Genomic DNA, 21,490 nt, shown 5'->3' on the forward strand with positions numbered 1-21,490 from the left:
GAAGAGATTGGCGTATTTTCAGGCCATAGACCAGTTTGTGTCTTTGTTAGGTGTCCAAGTGCCTAAAGTTGTACTGATATAAAAGCAGTAAGAGTGAGAGAAGAATCCAACCTTAAAAGGAGAGATGGACCAAAGACACAGTATTGAAATCATTATCAAAACTTCTCAGAGCAAGTCTCTTGAGCTTAGTTTTGGAAAAGAGGCAGGTAAAACAATTTTCTGTCAAAGTGAGCTGAAATTTCAGTAAGGTAGATGATTCTGTGAGAATAGTTGATGTTGTCTCAAAATATTGATGATTAAATATTTCATTTACCCAAACTAGCCTATTTTTCACTCCTCCCTTGTCCCCCTTCAATCTGGTCTACAATATTTAATTCCAATAAAGTCCTATATTTAATTTCCCTCTTCGTCAACATCCCTGTAAAGGCTGCAGCCCTGTTTCCCTTTCTGTCATATTAATCAAGTGTTTTGGTACATTATCTTCGCTGAAGTGCAGTTGGGGCCTACTGTCCAGGCTTCTCCTTTTCTATGTTCATTTCAAGTTAGAGGATTTTTTCCTTTGGCAATATACTGATTTACTTCTGAGCCATGTGGCACAACATGAGAGTCACATGGCTGGTGCACGGCTGGAGATCCATCCCGGGGAATCTGGGCACTGGGTCCCAGACCTTCGAGCCAACAAAGTCATTTGCAAAACACAATTCGGTGTTTAAATGAATCTAAAAGAGCAAGACTCTAAAGAAAATAAAAATGAACATTTCCAAATTAAGTATTTTTTTCATCTCAGCTTTTCCAATAAAGTCTGAAACAATTTCCCATGGAGCAGGACTTCCTACTCTTGCTCAGTTCCAGTTTGGATACGTGTCCCCAGAAAAATAAATGAAAATAATATAGTTTTTGGGGTGCCTTTTCCCTGCTTCAGTTTAGAGCATGCACAGCTAGCACAGAAGTGTGTCAGTAGATGGGAACGTGATGAAACGATCTCTTGGTCAGCTCACAGTGACATATAAGATGGTCTGTTTTCACTGAGCCGCAGGACACTTCAGGTCTATGGCAATGCTCAGCTTTCTTTGCATTTCTGGTGCTATGTGTGGCTCAGTCTGCAGCCCCAAATGGGTCCATGTAATAGAAAGTCTCTGTTGTAGAGTGGGAGCTCTGAGCCCATCCACCTACCTTTGCTGTAGCTATTCCCTTTGAATGAAAAGTTTTTTGAGGTAACAAGTAGTAGTGCAAGGGAAAGTAGCAGCAAGCTATACCCCAAGACAAAAAGAAAAAGTCTGTGCGCCAAGCCTGTGTTTCCTGTGGTTTCTCAACAGGAGGGGAAAATAATCTCCCACAGACCACCCCAAATCATCAAACCAGTATGAACTGTACTTGCTATGCCAAGAAGCAGGCATCAAAGCCCAAGTGCTTACATATTCTATTCAGTAGTTTAATATTAGAACAGGGAGACCAGGAAAACTGCAACTTTTTGGTTCCCTGAGGTATCCTAAAGAAGGCCATGTGGGACAATACACTGTATTTTTTCTGTTCTTCTCTACAATATTAAACCACTTAATAGAATATGTAAGCTCTTGAGCTTTGATGCCTGGTTCTTGGCATGCCAGAGGCTTTGTTACATGTTTTTACAGTAATTGAAAGAAATATCCATCTGTAGCAATTTCATTTTTTAGCAAGCTGAACAGATTCTTGGGACGTAGGAGCTGCAAACATATGAAACAGAATAAAATAGTTTCTATCAAGCTGAATTCTTTTAGTTCTGCTTTTGAGGAAACAATCACAGAGGATTGTTGTAGAGGAGTCCTGGAATCAGTGCTGGCATATTCACAGTCTTGGTTCAAATAATGCTGCATGCAGCCAGCCCTGGGGATGCTTACAAACCTACCACACCATGTTAGCAGATAAGGCTGGGGTTATGCCACCAGACTCTCAGTGTAAGACAGCAGCTCTTATTATCCAGCTTAGGCTTGTTTCCTGAGTCATGATTGTCTGTTAACCAAATCTCATCCACCTTGCAAAGATCTTCCCACTTTCTTACCCTTCACTCTGTTATGGTTTGTTTACGTGCTTTTGGGACAGTGAGTAGTCTCCTGCTCTGTTTCCATACAGTGTGTCACAATGGGACCCTGATCTTGGTTGAATAGTACAGATAATGCTATGTTACAATTAAGCAGCAATATTCAGAGAACAGCTATTCAGAAATCAGGTAAAAATGGAAAAATGGGAAATGCTACAACCAGAGGTGACCTAGTGTCTTGGAGGAGTAGGATAAAAGTAAAATGGAAGCAAGAAAGAACCTACAGAAATTTGTGAAGCCAGAACCTCATAGACATTTGGCAAGGTGCTGAACAGGGAAAATTTCTTTCAATAGTGGAGAATCAAGTTTCCACAGTGAGGTTTGTTATGGCCTTTGAGAGCTCAGAATTTTTACAGTTTCAGCAGATGGACTTCGCCCAGGTAATATGTTATTTTTTTGGAACGTAAGATGTGTGGTTAGCAGCACCCCCACCAACATCTTTCATTTCTGAAGCTGGCACTGTTGTGGGGATTGGCAACCAATTGCCTACGATGCATGCTCACAGCACTGTGACATCCTGACGCAGAAAATCTCACAACTCTGGAGTGCTCCACGAACACTAGTTCCAATCTAAAGGCACAAAACTAAAAAAAAGTAAGGTTTATGCACCATTTTACCTTTCTGCTGAAAAGCAACAGGGATTTATTTGCTACTGCTTGCACTACACTATATTCTCATCTGAAATGTGTAGCTGCAGAGAAGAATTACAGTGAGATTTCTCTATTTCTGCCAGATATTAGAATGAGCTCGGTTGTGCATTGAGCTGGGCTCTCCAGGTAGCTGAGCACCTCAGGGCAAAGAGAGGTTCTGTAAGGCCACTCTGTCTGTGAAATACATGAGACTTTAATTCATGTTATGAACACTGAAAGCCTTTGACTTTACAGCTGCCTCCAGAGAGCAGAACCAGAGCATCTTTGATAGGCAGGGATGATCCCAGCAATAAAATGTCAATTCAGAGCATGTTGTTCTGTGCAGCTCCTCATGCTTTATTTTTTATTGCTATATTGAAATGCTGGCACATTCCATGGAGCTGACATCCAGCCTGCAGTAGTCAATGCAACCAGAGAAATTGTGCCTTTGCTTATTCTTGCACTGCAAAGCAGGACCATGCCCACAACAACCAGAGCTTTAAGACAGGTGTATCTAGACTTTTTTCCCTATAGTCTGCACCCACACAGTGACAAAACAAACAAACAACAAAGAAAAAGACCCTTTAATCTGAAAAAGCTAGGTTTTTAACATCCCACTTTTAGACATACAGAAATCTAGTTACTCCACAACAGAATAAAAGCATTTATAAACCAAGCTGCCTTTGCTCACTGTCTCTCTTAGGGAACAACCTTTTTTCCAGACTTAGTTTCCATCAACTCAAAATCTGCACAGCCCACTCTGCTCTCCAGTGAGTGTGTCTTTCCCTCACCATGAACGTCTGGCCGCTGTCTGCTCACTGCCTTCTTGGCAGCCTGTTTGCAGGGCAAGTTCCCGGCTACTTGCTGCAACTATCCCTGCCTGCTGCCTTGCCTTGCCCTCTAGTTCCCAAGCCTTTGCCCCTGCTCTGCCCTCCAGGGAAGGCACAACCTCTCCACAACCACCTGAAGGTCCTGACTGACCCAGCACTGCTCCTCACAGGACAAAACACAAATGGAAAACAAGCAAATTAATCACTTCAAGTCACAGGTGGCTTACAGCAAAGTGTCAGCACTGACTAAAAAAGATTTGAGAATAGCTGTAAGTGTTCTGGCAAGAAGAAAAAAAAAGAATGTAATCTTTGATAAAAATGATGGAGGTCAGTAAACTGCAGCTAAAAATGGAGATAGCTATGAGATAAACACCAGCTGTTTTTTAAATCCTTCTGAAGCAGTGTACGAGGTGAATTTCAGGTATTTAAGAGGACACGTGCAATGTTCTTGGAAGACACACTGACATAAAGGAATATTAGAGGAAGGAGGAATATATGGTTGTTGCCGACCAGGGTAAGTCATTATTAATGTTTGCAATGGATGCCCAGATAGCAGGCACCAGAACAGTGCAATGGTTTGGCCTTAAAAAGCCTCTAGACACCAACCTTTTTCACGTAGCAAGATGTAAAAGGTCCAGTTTCTGTGTTTTGCATTAGTAGGGGGGAGCTGAATAGAGAAAGCTGACAGCTGCCAGATGGCACAAATAGCTCCACATTACCAAGTACATTTCTAGTCTAAGTTTATGACAGAAGATTTGCAGTTTCGCAAGAGCTCAGCCTTCAGAAGTTACACCTAGAATTTCTTATTGTACAAATCGGGGTGACTGAACAAGGTTTCCTGGCTTCCTCTGGAATATTCCTTATCTTTGGGGTTTCTGGCCATCAGCTTCGGTCCCTTGCTTCAGTGAATTCTGAATGCCACATTATTACTCTTCAGTCCCTTCTCACAGCTCCTGCATTCCTTCTCACAGCACCTCTTCAGAAAGTATTGGTATTGCTCAGGATTTAACTTGGCTACTGTTTCTCCACCTATCTTTTACTGACGAGCATGAGTTCCTGAAATCACCTAGGGCAGCCCTGGCAAGAAGGATGCTGGTCTGCAGATGCTGTGGAAGAGAATTGCGTAGGGTCACAGGAAAGGACACAGGTTGGTTTTTTTTATCTTGATATCAGTTTAGGGGCTTTCCACCCTCAGATAGATTCAAGAGACAAATAGGAATATTTAAACTGGGACCTTGACAAACTTACATTGGAGTAGTCTTAAATAAAGGACAAGAGAGCCAAGGCTGAAGACTTCAGTGACCAGCTACGAGTGAAGATCCACTAGCATAAAAGGGGAAGGTAGCTATCTGCGTGCATCATCTGTTCTGGGGTTTTCTGCATGCAATTCTACTCACCTGGCCAGCTAGAGGACAAAATTGTATTGCTGTAAGCCAGACTTTTTCTTGTGGAATAGGAGAGAAGTAAATAGGCCCTATATACTGGTTGGGAGTGAGATGGAACCAGAAAACTTTTCTTCCTATATAAAATCGGTACTCTCTTGAAATAAAGTCTGTAGTCTGGAGACTTGTACAAGACGCCCTTATTGCTCTGGCTAAGTTTGTCCTGCTCGTTCACCAGGTATGTACCAATGGGAAAAGAGGCTCAGCTCTGAGTTGGTTTTGAAGTTTCAACAACACAAACAGGAAAATCTGTTCTGTGTCATCAGTATGAGGCACTGAATTAGTATGTCTGCAGTAATTGCCAAAAGAGTTCTCACCCGAGCTTTGTTGTGATTCTGATGTTCGGTAAATGTCAGTGAAATCAGATAACTGCCCCTTCTCTAAATAATGTCTGTCCTCTCCCTCTCTCCAGGGGACGAACATCTTTCCAGGGAGTTTTAAATAGAATGAGAGATGGGGAGTGCTGAAACAACCACAGGTAGTTCAAATTCTTCTTATAAGACCAGTTGTCATTAGCATAGACTATTTTTGTTCATTGCATATGTACACTTTCTAAATACAATTCCCAGTATGCTATTGCCCCTTTCTCAGAAAACACCAGGCACTCAAGCCCAAAGTTATAGCAAAAGAAAATTTTCAGCTCTTTAGAAGGCAAAATAAATCATTCTGTGGGAACACAGCCAATCTGAGACTTATTGCAAATGAAAAAAAGGACACAACAAATCACTTTCTTTGGATCAGTGACACCTGTTTGCAGGTAGACTCAGTGTAACTGGTATGTGTGCAGATATACACACAGATGATGCTATTATTTATAGAAGGGTACACAATCCATTAGAAACCATCTTGTAAAAGAGCAGACTTTAAAACCTCTGAAGATGCTTTTAGGAAGCTTCCTGATGCTTGGATAGTCAGCCAAATCTCTGGTCCACAAGAGCTTGATGGAGATCTAAAAAATCAGGTGGTGTTTTTAATTTTATTCCGCAATACCTCTTGCACTTGGCACCAGAAGAAAACATAATAACCCAAGAAAACCAAAATCAGTCTGAGTTCAAAGGAAAGGTTCAGTTCAGTTCGTGGATGTCCAAACTGGCATCCTCTCCCTACAGGTGTTAAATGCAACTGGTGTCTCTCATGACCTTTTCTATAACACCAGCACAAAGGTTTGCAAGACCAGGTCCAAAAAGAATGAGGGTAGTTGACATTGCGCTCTCATCTGAATGAATGGGATATCATTACTGACCTTCCTTTCTTTTTAGCATTGTTAAAAACTTTACCTGTTAGTAAAAGAAATTTATTTTTGTGTGTAATTTTAAAGATTTATTCTAGAAGAAAGCAAACACTGACATAGGGCTTGATCCTATATAAGGAACTGAAATGAATGAGTGGACTAAAGAAGGGTGCAGAACTGAGTTCTGACTGTGCAGTGTTCATGTGAACATCCAGACATGCAGTAGTATTTCTACCATACTTGCATCTGTTTACTATTCAGTACCATGACATGTTTTCACATAGATGTTGTATCTGAGTTCACTTCCCCTTTTCTTTCCCCAAAGACCTTCTGCAAAGCTGTTAAGCAATGGAGAGTCCTTTTTCTTCAGGAATGCTCTGTTCCACCAACATTTGCTGCTTCCACACAGTGAGAAATACACTTTCCTCCCAGCTTGCACAATTTAAGTCTTATCGCGTAGGTAAAGGCAGTCTACTGGCAGTCAAAACAGACATGTCTTACTTTGCATTTTTCATGATACCAGTACCTGTGAACAGATTTCTTCACAGATTTTCAGATTTAATTACTACTGGCTTAGTTTACTTTAAATGATAAAGTTGTGGAAAAAGAGAAGAGGGCAACTGAATATGAATATGAGAAAGAACCGAGGTTTTTTGCTGGCCTTTCACTGGTTCTCCCTTAGATTCTGTAGGGCAGTTTTTAGAAAGGGATTTTCAAGGAGGCCCAGTGACTCAGGAGCCTAGGTCAGCCAGTCTGAGTAAACCCACAGTACCTGGTGGAGTGGGGGAACGCTGGTGCTGGCTGCACGGGCTCTGGAAGCAGAATTAGCACAGCTCGGTCGGTGCATTGCCGCCCTGACCTAAAAACCCAGCTAGGGAATGAGTTCATAGCCTGAGGGGCAGCGCGGGGCTGACACAGCTACCCTGCTCTCCCATCTAGCTGAATGCCTGCTCCACACTCTCTTGAGGGTGCAGGTTAATACTCAGCCTGGCTCTGCATGGTGGATTTTATTTTATTTTGTTACTGTACTCAGTCTATGGAGCTTCAGCGCTACGTAGGATTTAACACATATAGCGAGGCACTAGAACAAAGGGCCATGCCCAGAAAAGTAATGAACACATGCTGTCATAACATGACAGTTAAAGTAACCTCTCTGCCCCTATGAAACCTTCTGTTTTTTCAGCCTCCTCAGCACATATGCTTTACCAGCTCAAACTCACTCCTGCACTGGTAAATATCTATCATCGACTACCCTTTGACTACTTTATGCTAACGGAGTCTATATCCCTGCTGGAAAACATAACACCATTTCATTTGGTTTAGTAAGTTTAAAGAGGGTTTACTCAGCTGCAAGCAATACTGCGGGTTGTTGCGCAGTGTATTTTACCATCTGACCACAGACACAAAACTAGTACACAAAAGGGAAAAACAGGAATTACACTTCTGAAATTTCTTTTCAAATCTTCGCTCTGGGACAAATATCTTTCAACAGTTCGAGAAGCACTGAGTAAAGAAGCAGCATTAAGGCAGTAGACAGAGAGGGATCGAGATTGATTTTTTTTTTCCGCAGAGGACAGTTAGTAGTTCCCTTACAACTGCCGTATCATTCATGAAGCAAACTAAGCCCACAGAAAAGATGTGTCCTAAGGCTGAGGATCTAGAAGTCTAGGGGCTTGATAGCAGAAATTAGAGCCAGAACTCAGGACCCTGGCAAGGTATCAGTTCTTTAATTTCAAGGAAAATAAAAATACTTACCTGTCACAGGAGTGCCAAAAGAATGAGGTGTTATTTGTTAATCAAAGCAGTTATTCTCAAAGGATTTCAGTGTTACTGATTAAAAAGGAACTCAGACCGGGATTCAGAATGAGAGTCAAAACCAGTGTGCACTAATGTGCAGTTTATATAAGTCAGTCTCATGCTTAGACTGGACATGTTTCTATTTCATACAAATGAAAACAATATTTACATCTGTGTTTTTCATAGGAAAAAAGAGTTCAAAATCTAAACCCGTCCTACCATCCAGCCTTTGCAGTGATTTTGGTGATAAATCCTTCTACTTGCTCCCAAGAAAAACCTTCAGCCCTCCTCCACCACTGTCAAGTCTCAATGACTTAGTTGTCCTGGAAAGGATCTGAAATGATAAAATACAGCAAGACTGACCTTTCAGTAATGCTGTTTTAAAGAAAAGTTGGTACTTCTTTTCTTATTTTTTCTAAATCAGCTCAGTTACACTTTTCAGCATGAACAGAGGAGTGTAATTCACAGCTCCTTTTTTGTTCCCTCATGTCAAAATGCTATCTTACCAGTAGAAATTGATTCTGCAGAACAGATTTGTTGAAAAAAACCTGACCATTTGTACAGAATGAAGGAATTGCTGGAGCCTTGCTCCAGCCGAACCTTTCGAGCCACACCGGCAGTTCTGTGCCAAGGCAAAACAAGTTTGCCATATGCGTGATGCACGACGCTTTGTTGAAGTACTAAACTTACATATCCCAGCAATCATACGATATTCTCACTGAACTTTGAGAGGAATGCAGTCGTGTCAAATGAGAACGCGATCCTAAGGCCCTCTGTGGCTTCAGTTTCAGTTCTAATTTCAGACTAGGAGCTTTATCCTGAAATCTTTATTCAGACACACACACAAAAATTGAATCAAACTGCAAGTGTATTTTCTTCCCATTTGCCCTTTTCATGAGCAAGTATTTCAGACAGACTTTGAATAAACATTACAAAGCTTTTCAGTCTAACAGTCTTAAAATGCCTATCTCTGCCTCTGGAAGGAATTCAGAGTAAGGATCTCAGGTCCATCACACTCCAGGCACAGACACCTACATGCTCCTGCAGGATAACACATCACCACAGTCAGATGCATCCTGTAATCATGTGCAACTGTCAGCTCACAGCAAACGCAAGGCATCAGGAGTTCACTGAAACTGAAAGACAAAACAACTCGAATTACTTTTTTATTTGCTCCAGGACGGGCAGCTTCATGCAGCCTGTAACCAGGGCCAGTTAAGGCACAATGACTTGTTATCTGTAAGAGAATATATTTCAGCCAGAAGCTCTAAGACTTTGGGAGGGTTGATCTCTGACCTGCAGGAGGTGTACTTCTACTTTTAAAAATGCTTGACATATATCTGGATCGGTTGTTTCCAATAAACCTGGCGTTTACTCCCCTCACACTTGTTGTTTTAACTATTGCATTAATAACTAGAAATTCATGGCACCCCAATAAAACTCATGTTAAAAGGACATGAAGTTTGTATGAGCAGCCCTCAGATTAGTACTGTTATGCTTCAAGATGACTGTCAGATTATTATTTTTAAATAACAAGCAGAAGAGACAATCTCTTCTCATCCTTGGAAACCAAGCTGGTTTTTTGCTGAGACTTAAAACAACATTAGCCTGAGCCAGACACTGAGCATGGGAAACCTGAACATGGATGATTTGCATCAGGCATTGCTATTGCAGCCCCAGCACAGACTCCTAGAAAGAGGATTGTCAGACAAGTTTCAGTACAGGCAGACTGACTCACAGTATAATTGCAACCCAGGCAATCCAGGCAATAAAAATAATAGTGAATAAGGCTTGCTGGATGATTGGACAGATATACTGTGGTGTGTTGTGGATGGGGGTTTTTTGGGGTTTGTTTTTTTTTTGTATTTTTTTTTGTGGGGAGGTGTTGCACTTATTATACCGAATATATGTTCTTAATGGCTTTAGACCTCAAAACCTGGAGTTCCCACTTATCCCATGGCTGAAATTATCCTTCCCCAAAGATGAGTACAGATATGCACACAGTAATCACTACCAGGGCTTTCACAGATACCTGTGTAAGGAGCAGCTATCACCACTCTAGTTGCAGTTTCTATATACCACATGGCAAGTGCACCACCTAGTCAGAGCATTGCTCACTGCCACTGCCACAGCCACAGCCCGCTAAAGCACCTTGCAAACATTCAAGCACACACTGTCCGTGTTCAAACTACTCCTCTATATCTAGACAAAATTTGGAGATTTGGAGGCAGCAGGAGACAGGTATTATACACAATCACTTGGATTCACTGGAGCTTTATGGCAAATGTGGTTCTGCAGGAGAAACATGAATATTGGTTGGGCAGAGCTTTGTGGGCAGCCTTAGCTGGAACTTTTTCAATGGAAACTCACTTGTTTGCAAACTCAGCACTGCCCACAAGAGACAGAACATATGTAAGTGTTTATTATGTGAATCCATCTGAAGACCTATTTAAGCTGATAGTTTAATGCTCCAACATTTGTACCACAGGCTTTAATAACACTTTGTCTCTTCTACACCAAGTTCTTCTGAAGACTGGAGGGAAGAGTGAACAGCAAGGAATCTTCTTAAGCTACAATTGTTTTTCTGAAAGAATTACATCATGGTCCTACCCAGTGGAACAACACTATTTTTGCCTAGCTATAGGCATCATCAGGCTACAGAAAGCCCACCAAAACCCCAAGCATGTAGGTTTGTCTTTGCTCAATAAACATGAGCTACTATCTATCCCATTTCAGCCTCCTCACTTCCTACCTCTGTTTAAATTGTGAGATGAGCTGTAGTCACTCATCCATAACAGGATGGCCAATTCCCTCGTTATCTTGTAGTGGTCACATACAGCCTGCTGCCTGTAAGTAATTGGGTAGAGTATCACAGATCTAACCAGCAATCTTGGGAGGAGCAGAAGAAAAGAAAAAAGCCCAAATTCCCTGCTTCTTCTAGCTATGCCACCTACTTAGATTTCCTCCCCTGCCTCAAGCTAGTCGTGCCTGCTAGACTGACAAGGCCTTTGAGGTTCATTGTTTCCAGGTTAACTGGGTGGCCTTCGTTCCTCTTCTGTCTTGGGGCTCTGTGAAGACCATCCCACCACACTGTTTTACTTCACATCCTCAAAGCAAATACTTGGACTCACCATTCCATTGTCTCTTTAAACTAGGCTTTCTCTTTCCTCTTCTCCCTTTTTGTGTGCCTCCGCAAAGTAGGACACATGAAGCCCCTTCCTAACGTTGTTACTGGATTATGGCTGAACTGATTTGGGCATGATAATGCATTCCTAAGTGCTCTACCACCACTGTATTTGTTTGCTTTTATTCATGCTTAATATACATTGGCACATAGTTAGTTTCAAAGACAGATGAATTTGAGACACTAATAGGTATAGTGTAAAACAAGCCCCTTTACTCCCAATGTCATACTTCTGCAAATGGTATCAGTGGACATGATGACCCTGGATCTCCCTATTCAGAAACTGGAGGGAGCTACTGAAAAGCCATTTGCATGTCACACTTAATTTTGTAACTTGGCCAACAGAGCTGACCATCTCTAAACTTTCTTGTTGGCTTCTCTGGAGAAGAAAGCCTTGAGGCTGGGGGACAGCCTGATTTTTTTGCACCCTTTTTCACTGAAAAGTACCTTTTTTTTGGTGAAGATCACGATCATGGGATAGAAAAATGAAAATCTCCAGCCAAGATCAATGTAGAATCTGGGTAGTAATGAGCAAAATATCAAAAGGACTGATATTCAAAAGGAAGATGACACCCCTAGCTAACGGCAGCAGTCTCATTGAAAGTATTGGACAATTCCAGCTTTCTGGAGGGGAGAACGGCACTGGGCCTGCAGGCAGCTGTGGAGAGCAAACCTGGTAAAGCTGCAGCTTCTCCCTCTTAGCTCCCTCAACCTCACACGTGCTCTATAAAGCACAAATTAAGATCTCCCCTGATGAGCTCTTCTGTTAGCAGTATAACAGCCCTGTAGCTGTCTAAAGAAAAACTCCCTCAGACAGGGCTCCACATCAGACACTGTCCCTTTATGGCTCTCTCCCACCACTAAGCCCACACGCAATTCCTTACGCTTTCATCTCTGGCTTCCAGGCAATCTTTGTTCTCCCTCAGCAAGGAGCCATCACTAACTCTTTCTTGGGCTCAAAACTACAAGGACTGCTCCAACACTCCTTGAAAACAGGCTGCCTCTCATACCTCTCAGCAATCCAGCTCCCAGCCATCAGATCAGTCAGATCTCCTTAGTCCTCCAAGTCCCATTATTTAGGAAGAAAACCAGGCACAGGTGAGAGTTGAGGCTTAAATCCCTTAAAAGCTTACATTTGCCCCATGATAAGATGCAGGACTCTTGAAATATTTCCAGTAATTTAAACACTGGAAGGTAGAATGGAATAACTCCAACGAACTCCACATTTACCTGGCCTGTCAAAATATTAACCATTCCTTGCTGGAAATGTTGTAGATGCACAACTCCCAGCAAGCTGTGAGATGCCTGCCACTGTTCTGGAAAACTGAGTGAAGTTCTGGCCTTGAATTTGGTACAAAAAAGATTTTTAAAAATTAAAACATGTATTTCCCCCCTTCCAATTTGAACATCTTTGAAAGTCAGTAAGACAGAGGCAGGCAAATAAAAATTTCACCACCTGGTGTGGGGAGCATGAGAATGAATATGAGATTACTGACAAAGCTGCTGTGCATGCCCTTTTGGGTTGGAAAATATACACATGTAAAATGTGAGGCATGTTCTCGTTCTCCCTTTTTGCCCTTTTCCCATAACCGGTCACTCGGGATGGGTTACAAACTTCCTGTTGCAAAATGCGAAGGGGACAGAGTTTGGTGATTCAAACGGTTCTGTGTTCAAATGCTGCCATCAAGTGGCTATACGTAGTAGAGGGCTGCAATTAATAGCAAGGATATCATTTCGAAAGAAGGAAGTGGACGGAGAGAGGAAGAATAAAACAGTATTTTTGTTCCGTGGCAAAACGTTATAAAATAATTTTTGGTCTAATCAAAACTTCTAGTTAAGCCTGGCTTATCCCTCTTCTTTGTATTACACCACCTTCATATTTTAGCATCTTTAAAGTTGCTCCACCTTGCCTTTGAGAGACCATGAACATACGGATGTTGCTCTGTGCCTGCAAAATTTGTCTGGTTTGCTAAGGATAAGGACTAGATGTTGCATTGTGTTTCCATGAACTTGTCTGAGACCCTGACTCAGATATGAGCTTCAGGAAAGGTCCTCCATCTCAAGGATCTATAGGGGAGTGAGATGGAAGAAAAAGTCTCTTTTTGAGCTTTAGAACTAATGACCATAATTCAATGGTTTTCTTCAAATCCCAGAGCAACAGTTCCATTTGTATTTGAGACTGAAATACTCCCCTTTATATAAAGTCTTGCAAAGTTTTAAAAGAACCATACCCTCATTTCCTTCAAGAACTTTAGGAAGAAAGTTCAAAATATTACTTGATGTTATAAGAGCAAAATCTAATACACAGTACATTTTCTGGGTTGACCTCATTTAATGGCCACAGAGATGCAGCGAAGTTGGCCTGTCTTCATGGGCCTCAAGTGCTGGCTCCAATATGGGTTGAGCAACAACAAAAGTCTTCTCTCAAGACTCTTCTTTCACCTAAGCCAGGCAGAACTGGATATTTTCCTAGGCTGCGTGACATCCAGGAATGCAAGATTTGTCCATGGCTCATTCACAAGAAATGCATAGTAAATGAGATGTGTTTTGGAAAATCAACAGTGCATGCATAGTACATGTGCAATAATTTAGTGTGCTCTGGATGCATATGCACGTAATTCTGCCGGGAAAGTCCTGGATTAAAAAAAATTAAAGTGTCTTATATCTGTAGTAAATTGTTTTGCCCTTAAGGCTGTGATGGTAAATAAATTTTGCCAAGGCACAGACAAATTTGAGAACTTGGAAAGGGAAGGACGTAGTTATGAAAAGTGTTGTACTCAAGCAGTGCAATCTGGACCGTTGTCTTCAGTGATGGTTTGTATATATTCCTGCAGCCAGGTCCTTAACGCTGCTTTGCCCTCAAAAGTTGAAGGTCTGTTTTAAGTAGCAATACCATGGTCCATCTGGACCTAAATATTTCTTTTAAAACAGAACTCAGGTTATCAACCCGGAACAGCAGATCAGCTGGGCTGTTGTGGATATATCATCAACAGATGGTTTAGCACTTGCGAATAGAATCCTTATTAATCAAAAGCAATGTATACATTATTGGTTTATGGACAGATATCAAGAATGGCAGTAAAAAGAAAAGCCATGCACGTATTCTCTATTCAGACATCCTTGTCCAGTGTTTGGTGATTACTACTTGTGTTGGTTTTGGCTGGGATAGTTAATTTTCTTCATAGTAGCTGGTACTGTGTTTTGGATTTGTGCTGGAAACAGTGTTGATAATACAGGGATCTTTTAGTTACTGCTGAGCAGTGCTGACACAGAGTCAAGGCCTTTTCTGCTTCTCACACCACCCCACCAGCGAGTAGGCTGGGGGTGCACAAGGGGTTGGGAGGGGACACAGCTGGGACAGCTGACCCCAACTGACCAAAGGAATATTCCACACCATATGACATCATGCTCAGCATAAAAAGCTGGGGGAAGAAGAAGGAAGAGGGGGATGTTTGGAGCGATGGTGTTTGTCTTCCCAAGTAACCGTTACGCGTGATGCAGCCCTGCTTTCCTGGAGATGGCTGAACACCTGCCTGCCCATGGGCAGTAGTGAATGAATTCCTTGTTTTGCTTTGCTTGCGTGAGTGGCTTTTGCTTACTTATTAAACTGTCTTTATCTCAACCCACGAGTTTTCTCACTTTTACCCTTCCATTTCTCTCCCCCTTCTCACGGGGGGTGAGTGAGTGAGCAGCTGTGTGGTGCTTAGTTGCCGGCTGGCGTTAAACCACGACACTACTTCATGTGTTCTACTTTTACAGCAGCCAGACCTCTCCCACTATGGCAGTGAAAAAAAGCCCAAACAAAAAAAACCCAGAAAAACTTCCACACCCTGTCTCTAAAAACCTGATCTTTGTGGAATATCTATGGGTCTTTTTTTTGTTAACGTAGCTGGAACAGAGGCTAAGATGGCTCAAAGGGAAATGGTTAAAATAAAAATACCTTTTAATATATTCTCCTACAGCTTGGGGACAAGATGGAGCTACTGTCCTTAACAAACTGTCCCACTGTCCCAACCTGTCCCTCAGGCTAGTTGTCCTTCCCTCAGCCTAGTTGTCCTTATTATTTTTTTTTTTTTTACAGGCAGTAAGGCAGAGGTGGATGTTGAGACTCAGAGACATCATTGCTTGACTAAGGGAGAAGATTCAGAAATCAAAAAGGTGAGACATGGCAATATAGGTTGGTACCTCTGGCAATGGTTATCATAGATATGTTGTTTTCTGCCCATTACTAAAAAATATGTAGAATAAACATAAAATCGAAGTGGTATCAATGCTCTTTGTCTCCTTTTTGCCTTTACGTCAGTGTTTCTGCATAATGCTTGTTTTAGACTTCTTGCTTTGGAGACCTGTTGCAGGCTATTGATTCAAACACTGTAGCTTTCTTAAACTTGAATCTTTCTTATCATCCCAATTCTCTGTCACTTATGTAGTGATCAGGCTTCGGAGCTATTCACTACACTAACAGTACAGATATGAGAAACTCCCATACATATGTAATACTTTTCTGGAACAGAGAAGCTAAAGACAGCTATTATTTTTTCCAGCCTTTCATGTTTAAGATAAGACTTTTTGCCTTTGGAGAGTATAGCAGGACAATAGCAGCCTCCTATACTTCTTTACTGACACCACCAATGATAGGAAGGATTCTGGGAGCTGAAATCTGTGTTTTTTTCTGTACTGAGCTAATGATCTTCTCTTAAAAGAGGCTCTCCTGTCTACATATGAAGAAATACACTGTGATGGAGGAGCTGCCAACTAGGTCACCATGGCCAAAAATCATGTGACAGTTTATAAATATGAATTATAATTACCTGGATTTTGTATTTTAAACACAAGCTTTGTTACTCAAAGCCTTGCTCTGGCCTGGAGCAGAGCAAGATGTAAGGGCTGACGGAGCCTCTGCTCAAAGGGAGAGGGAAGGTGCACAGCTGAGACTGGAATTTAATCATTGATTCCTAGTGGATATCTACTGTTGCAACTGTTTTTGAGTCAAAGCTGCACGGTTTGAGTTACCCAATGGAGTTATTCAGTGTTTCTGATTATCTCCAAACTGATCCTAATGTACTTCTAATCACAAAGTAGATCACATTAAAATGTACAATACTGAATTACATGTTTAAAATATATTATTTTAGAAGAAATGTGTAAACTCTTGTGGCTCATGTTTCATGGCTTCAAATTCGACACTGCTTACCTGGTTTTACCTTCATCTGGATTTCTAAGTTAGTCATCTTCGCTAAGACAGGTTGAAAAGTTGCTGGGTTTGATGAATATCTGTCTCCTCAACAAGAGTTTAGAGAGGAAGCATTTGCTTGCTTTAAAATTTTCATCCTGTTATCTAGAAGTCAACACTTTCCACAGTAGTATCTCAACACCATTTTTCCTGTTAGCTCTAACCTTTGCACTATATTGTAATGCTATGATATGTACGAATATTATCAGCAATACAGAAAACTTGCTATATATTCATAGCAATTAAGAGAGATGTCAACAGAAAAAAATCTTAGGGTAACGACCTGTGTGTGCTTTAAGGCTTTTTTTTTTTTTTTTAATTTGAGCAGCTGTTAATGGATTTGGGAATAGCATAGTTATCAGACAGCTTAGAAGCAGCTGCTAAATGTTCCTATCCTGGGTGGCTGGGGAAGTAAATTGTTACTTAACAGCAGCTAAAGACACCTTCAGGCACTGCATTTTGAAAGGGACCAGCCAGAGTCAGGCTGCCCAGTAAGGAAGGAAGCTGGGAGAGCCGGGAGGGTCATGCCCCAGGGTGGGACATGCCCTCACCAAAGCACAGTCTCACAGAGGCTGAACACATCCTCAGAACTGGTGCTGGTAATGGGGTCCACCGACAGTCCCAGACACAGCAAGTGTTGAACCAGGTCCAGGGTCCATCCATGGGCTCCAGTCGGGAGCAAAAGGAGACGGGGCCAGAGACAGGGCTGGAGCGCAGGTCCAAGGGGCCCATCCAGCAGATAGGCTACCTACAGTACACGTCTGAGGTCCATCCAGCAGGCAGAGGTGGAGACCGGCACTCCTACAGCATAGCTCAGATCAGGAACAATAGCCCTGGGCTGACCTGAAATGGGCCTGTGGGCAGGGGGTGGGCGAGGGCCCCAGGTGAGGCTCCACAGGGACTTTGAGACCTATTAGTGCCCTCAGGCCCCTAACAATTTTGTGGCTTTCATGACCCTTTGCCTGTTGGCCAGCGCTGCTTTTGATTCTTGAAAATCTTGTCCTCTCCTTGAAATATGACAGAGAAAAAGCAGAAATGAAGTTAAAAGCAACTGTCACACATTATCTTTTCATTTCTCCCCATGACACAGGCATGAAGGATACTTTTTTCAGCAGAGTTCCTTGAGGAATATTTATAGAAAAGTCAGAATCAGATCCTTCACATCTCTACCAGGTCTCTATACAGAAAGTAGGACCAAAGACATTGAACACATTTTTAACATTTCGGCAGGTAACTAGAACAATTTATGGAGGCAGCATCACAAACCACAGAGACCTTTAACCTGAAATTAATATCACAAAGACCTCTTAGATTCTATAGAAGGAGTAATCTATCTTATAAGCATGTAAAAAATAGTAAAACTGACTGGATAGGTGAGACATCAGCATGAATGTGCTCCTGTCAATCGCAATCTCTAAAGTCCTTACAATAGATAGCAGAAGAATTAGGTAGGGACGTTTGTTGTGGACTTTGCTGGAGCATAACATTTACAAATGAATAAATAAACCAGTATAGCCCTTAATTGCTGTTTATTAAAAAAAAAAAAAGCATTACTGAGTAATTTACAGGTACCATATTTGCCACATAAACTATGCACAGGACAAGAAAGCTGCAATACAGTTCCAGTGGTAAATTACCTTTTATTTTACAAAAAATAGCTGCCTTGAAAAGACATCAAATTAACATTCCCTGCTCTTTAATCCTTTTTATTTTTTTAACTTTTATTTTGGGGAATGAAAAAATCCTTAGCGATACAGATACACTATATTTCTTCATTATCACTCAGCACAAGTTACAGCAAATGTACCCACAAATATCGAGGCCAATCACAGGCAATAAGTTCAATCTGTTTTACATATTGCTATGGAAAGTTGCAAGTTGCTGCTCGGCTTTCAAGGGCCTAGATGGCAGTGTAGTTCTTAGTGTAATTAGTCAATTTGATCTTCTCTGGGAAGATAATATTAACTGAGAGGTTTTCCCCATTGTTAGATTTCAGGAAAAAGTTCTTTTTCTTGCGTAGGAGATGACTATATTTGGCATTAGCAAGCCACATTTCACATTTTGAAAAAAACACAATCCCAGTTGTACCCAAGACAACAAGACATGTAAGCAAGCCCAGTACAACAAAACATATCACCTGGCTTCTACTGAGCAAGGGATCTGCATTTTGGATTGTTTCTTTCATTGTTATTTTCAGGATTTCTTGTTGATGATGCGCTGATCTGTGACGAGCTTTTGGGGCTGGCTTGTAATTCTGCATATGCTTTGTCTCCGTATTCACTCCGAAGAGGCTTGTGTTTTTGCTGGGATGTTTGCAGGTCGCACCAACAAATTCTGGTTTACAGATGCATTCGAATCCTCCCTGGGGATGTTCACTGCATGTCCCTCCATTCTCACACGGGCCACTTGCACAGAATATGACACGGCTGCTGCAGAGTTTTCCCGTATAGCCATGGGGACAAAAACAGCCGAAACCCACACCAATATCCGTACATGTTCCTCCATTTTCACACGGGTTGGATTCACAGTCATCTCTATCTATCTCGCAGAAGTTGCCAGCAAAACCAGAAGGGCACAGACAGGAAGCATGTGGTGCAAAACCATTGTCATCAACGCATGTTCCTCCATTCTGGCAGGGAGAGCTAGAATAGATAACAAACACATAGACAGAATTGAATTAAAGTCCAACAAAAGAAGCTATTAGGAAACAGTTTATATAATAAAAGGAGCTGGTTTTCTTTAGAAGAGCCAATTCCAAATGCAAATCCACTGAAGTCAATGAAGTTGAACCAACAATGAGTTTGTTCAACAGCTTTGTCAATACAGATTATAGTATCTTCTGCCGACCCTTCGGGCAGGATTAATACACTAGTATATAAATTCAACCTGAAGAGCTGTGAAGGGATTTAAAATTATTTCAAACATTTATTCAAATTAAGCTTCCCAGTGTTTTCATATGCTTAGAGCTATTTAGCTGAGCAACTATTCAGACAAGACTGTACAAAGACATTAGCAGCACGGCTTTCTTTTCCACCTGATTTTTCTTAAGATAATCTATGTATTTTATTGGCAAAGCAAACACTCTGCTACAGCGGCTAGATGTAAAGCTGATTGTTTTTATTCTGCCTCTCCAGTGCTCCATGACATACAAAAAATTTAGAGGTGAACAGATACTTTCCTGCAAACTGGTGTTCAGCCCAAAATTTTGATAAATATAACAAAAGATATAAATGGGATAGTTTCAGCCTTGGCAAAGGTAGCTGTAATGTGAGGACAGGACCATAGGAACCAAGTATTTCTGCAAACCCTTTAAGAACCTAATAATTAATAGCCTGGTACTATGTTTTAAATGATGTGAATTCACTGAGACACCTTTTTTTACCTTTGCAATGTAACTGTGCCTTACTGAGTGTAAGGCCAAAAGATAGGGCCACCCGTTGACAGAAAGGCACAAATGTGCCAATTCAGTAGAGCTATGCAATGTGGACTTGGTCCTTCAACTGGCCGTGTTGGCAGAAAAGGGGCCCTGGGACACAGGTTTACAAATAAATCTCAAAACCCGCTTTCATGGCAGTTCATCATATATGAACAAAGCTTTTAAAATTTACCTTCTAAAAATTAATAACAACTGGTAAAGCTTACAACAAGCCTCTCTGACAACAACAGTTCTCCCAATACTTATAAATCTCTGAAGACATACAGCATAGTACCAGGACATAGTTGAAAAGTCCAAGCTGTTATTTAAGTGTTACATCTCCAGGGGAAAGTCCCAGGGATAATGAACATCACAGCTTCATGAATGCTGACATTTCACATATGCAGTGGTCAGTAGCAATTGGCCATTATGGATTTCCATAATGGTGAGAATAATAGCACTGGTGAGGCCGCACCTCGAATACTGTGTTCAGTTTTGGGCCCCTCACTACAAGAAGGACGTCGAGATGTTGGAGCGTGTCCAGAGAAGGGCAACGAGGCTGGTGAGGGGTCTGGAGAACAAGTCTTATGAGGAGCGGCTGAGGGAGCTGGGGTTGTTTAGCCTGGAGAAAAGGAGGCTGAGGGGAAACCTCATCGCTCTCTACAACTACCTGAAAGGAGGCTGTAGCGAGGTGGGTGTCGGTCTCTTCTCCCAAGTAACAAGCGATAGGACGAGAGGAAATGGCCTCAAGTTGCACCAGGGGAGGTTTAGATTGGATGTGAGGAAAAATTTCTTTACTGAAAGAGTGGTTAAACATTGGAACAGGCTGCCCAGGGAAGTGGTTGAGTCACCATCCCTGGAAGTATTTAAAAGACGGGTAGATGAGGCGCTTAGGGACATGGTTTAGTGGGCATGGTGGTGTTGGGTTGACGGTTGGACTTGATGATCTTGGAGGTCTCTTCCAACCTTAATGATTCTATGATTCTATGATTCCATGGTGGGACACAGAGATTTAAGAGATCTGTTGATTGTCTGAGTGACATGACTGTGAAAGAGATAAAAGCTCCTGACTACAAATGGTCCTTGAACACCGGTCAGGATAAGGTTGAGCTTCTCAAATGCCCAGCCATTGCTCTGGGAGTAGCTATGATAGAGATTACCCCAAGCACCTCTAGCTTTACTGAGGACTGAAACACTTGGTGGCCACCTATCAGGAGAGCCTGAATATCGTGGTAGAGGAATCATCTGCATGTTTTTTGCTGCTTCCACATAACCTGCTCTGTCCTCTTGTATTGTCCTTCACTGTAAATGTTGGCTGGAAAAAAGGGCTACTGAAAGAACAAATTGGAAGTCTGGAAGCAGTGTTAGGAAAGTGAAAGGTGTGGTTGTCCCTGGACTTTGACACAGCGGTTACCAGTTGTTGGTGACTACTTGAGGTGATCATGCAAACAGCGAATTTTGCCACAATCACTAGTGGACCAGCACTCCAGATATGTCTCACCAGGACTGAGCAGAGGGGAAGGATCACCTCCTTCAGCCTGCTGGCAATACTGTTCCTAATGTCCCACTTCTCTTAGAGAATGGAGAGCAATGGCCTCCCACACCCTGTTCTGGTGGAAGTGAGATCATCTCCTTCAGTAAACTATGGACGT

General features: G+C 41.9%; 1 protein-coding gene across 1 annotated transcript in view; it reads right to left on the minus strand.

The window, feature by feature from the left end:
• Positions 1-18,323: 18,323 nt before the first annotated feature.
• DLK1 (delta-like 1 homolog (Drosophila)) overlaps positions 18,324-21,490 on the minus strand; it is a 75,516-nt gene continuing 72,349 nt past the window's right edge. The window contains exon 5 of the mRNA XM_009328475.1: positions 18,324-19,065. Within this exon, the coding sequence (XP_009326750.1) occupies positions 18,324-19,065 (742 nt within the window). The remainder of the gene's footprint in view (positions 19,066-21,490) is intronic.

Source organism: Pygoscelis adeliae, unplaced genomic scaffold, assembly GCF_000699105.1.
Source record: "Pygoscelis adeliae isolate BGI_AS28 unplaced genomic scaffold, ASM69910v1 Scaffold130, whole genome shotgun sequence".
In the NCBI taxonomy this organism is placed as follows: domain Eukaryota; kingdom Metazoa; phylum Chordata; class Aves; order Sphenisciformes; family Spheniscidae; genus Pygoscelis; species Pygoscelis adeliae.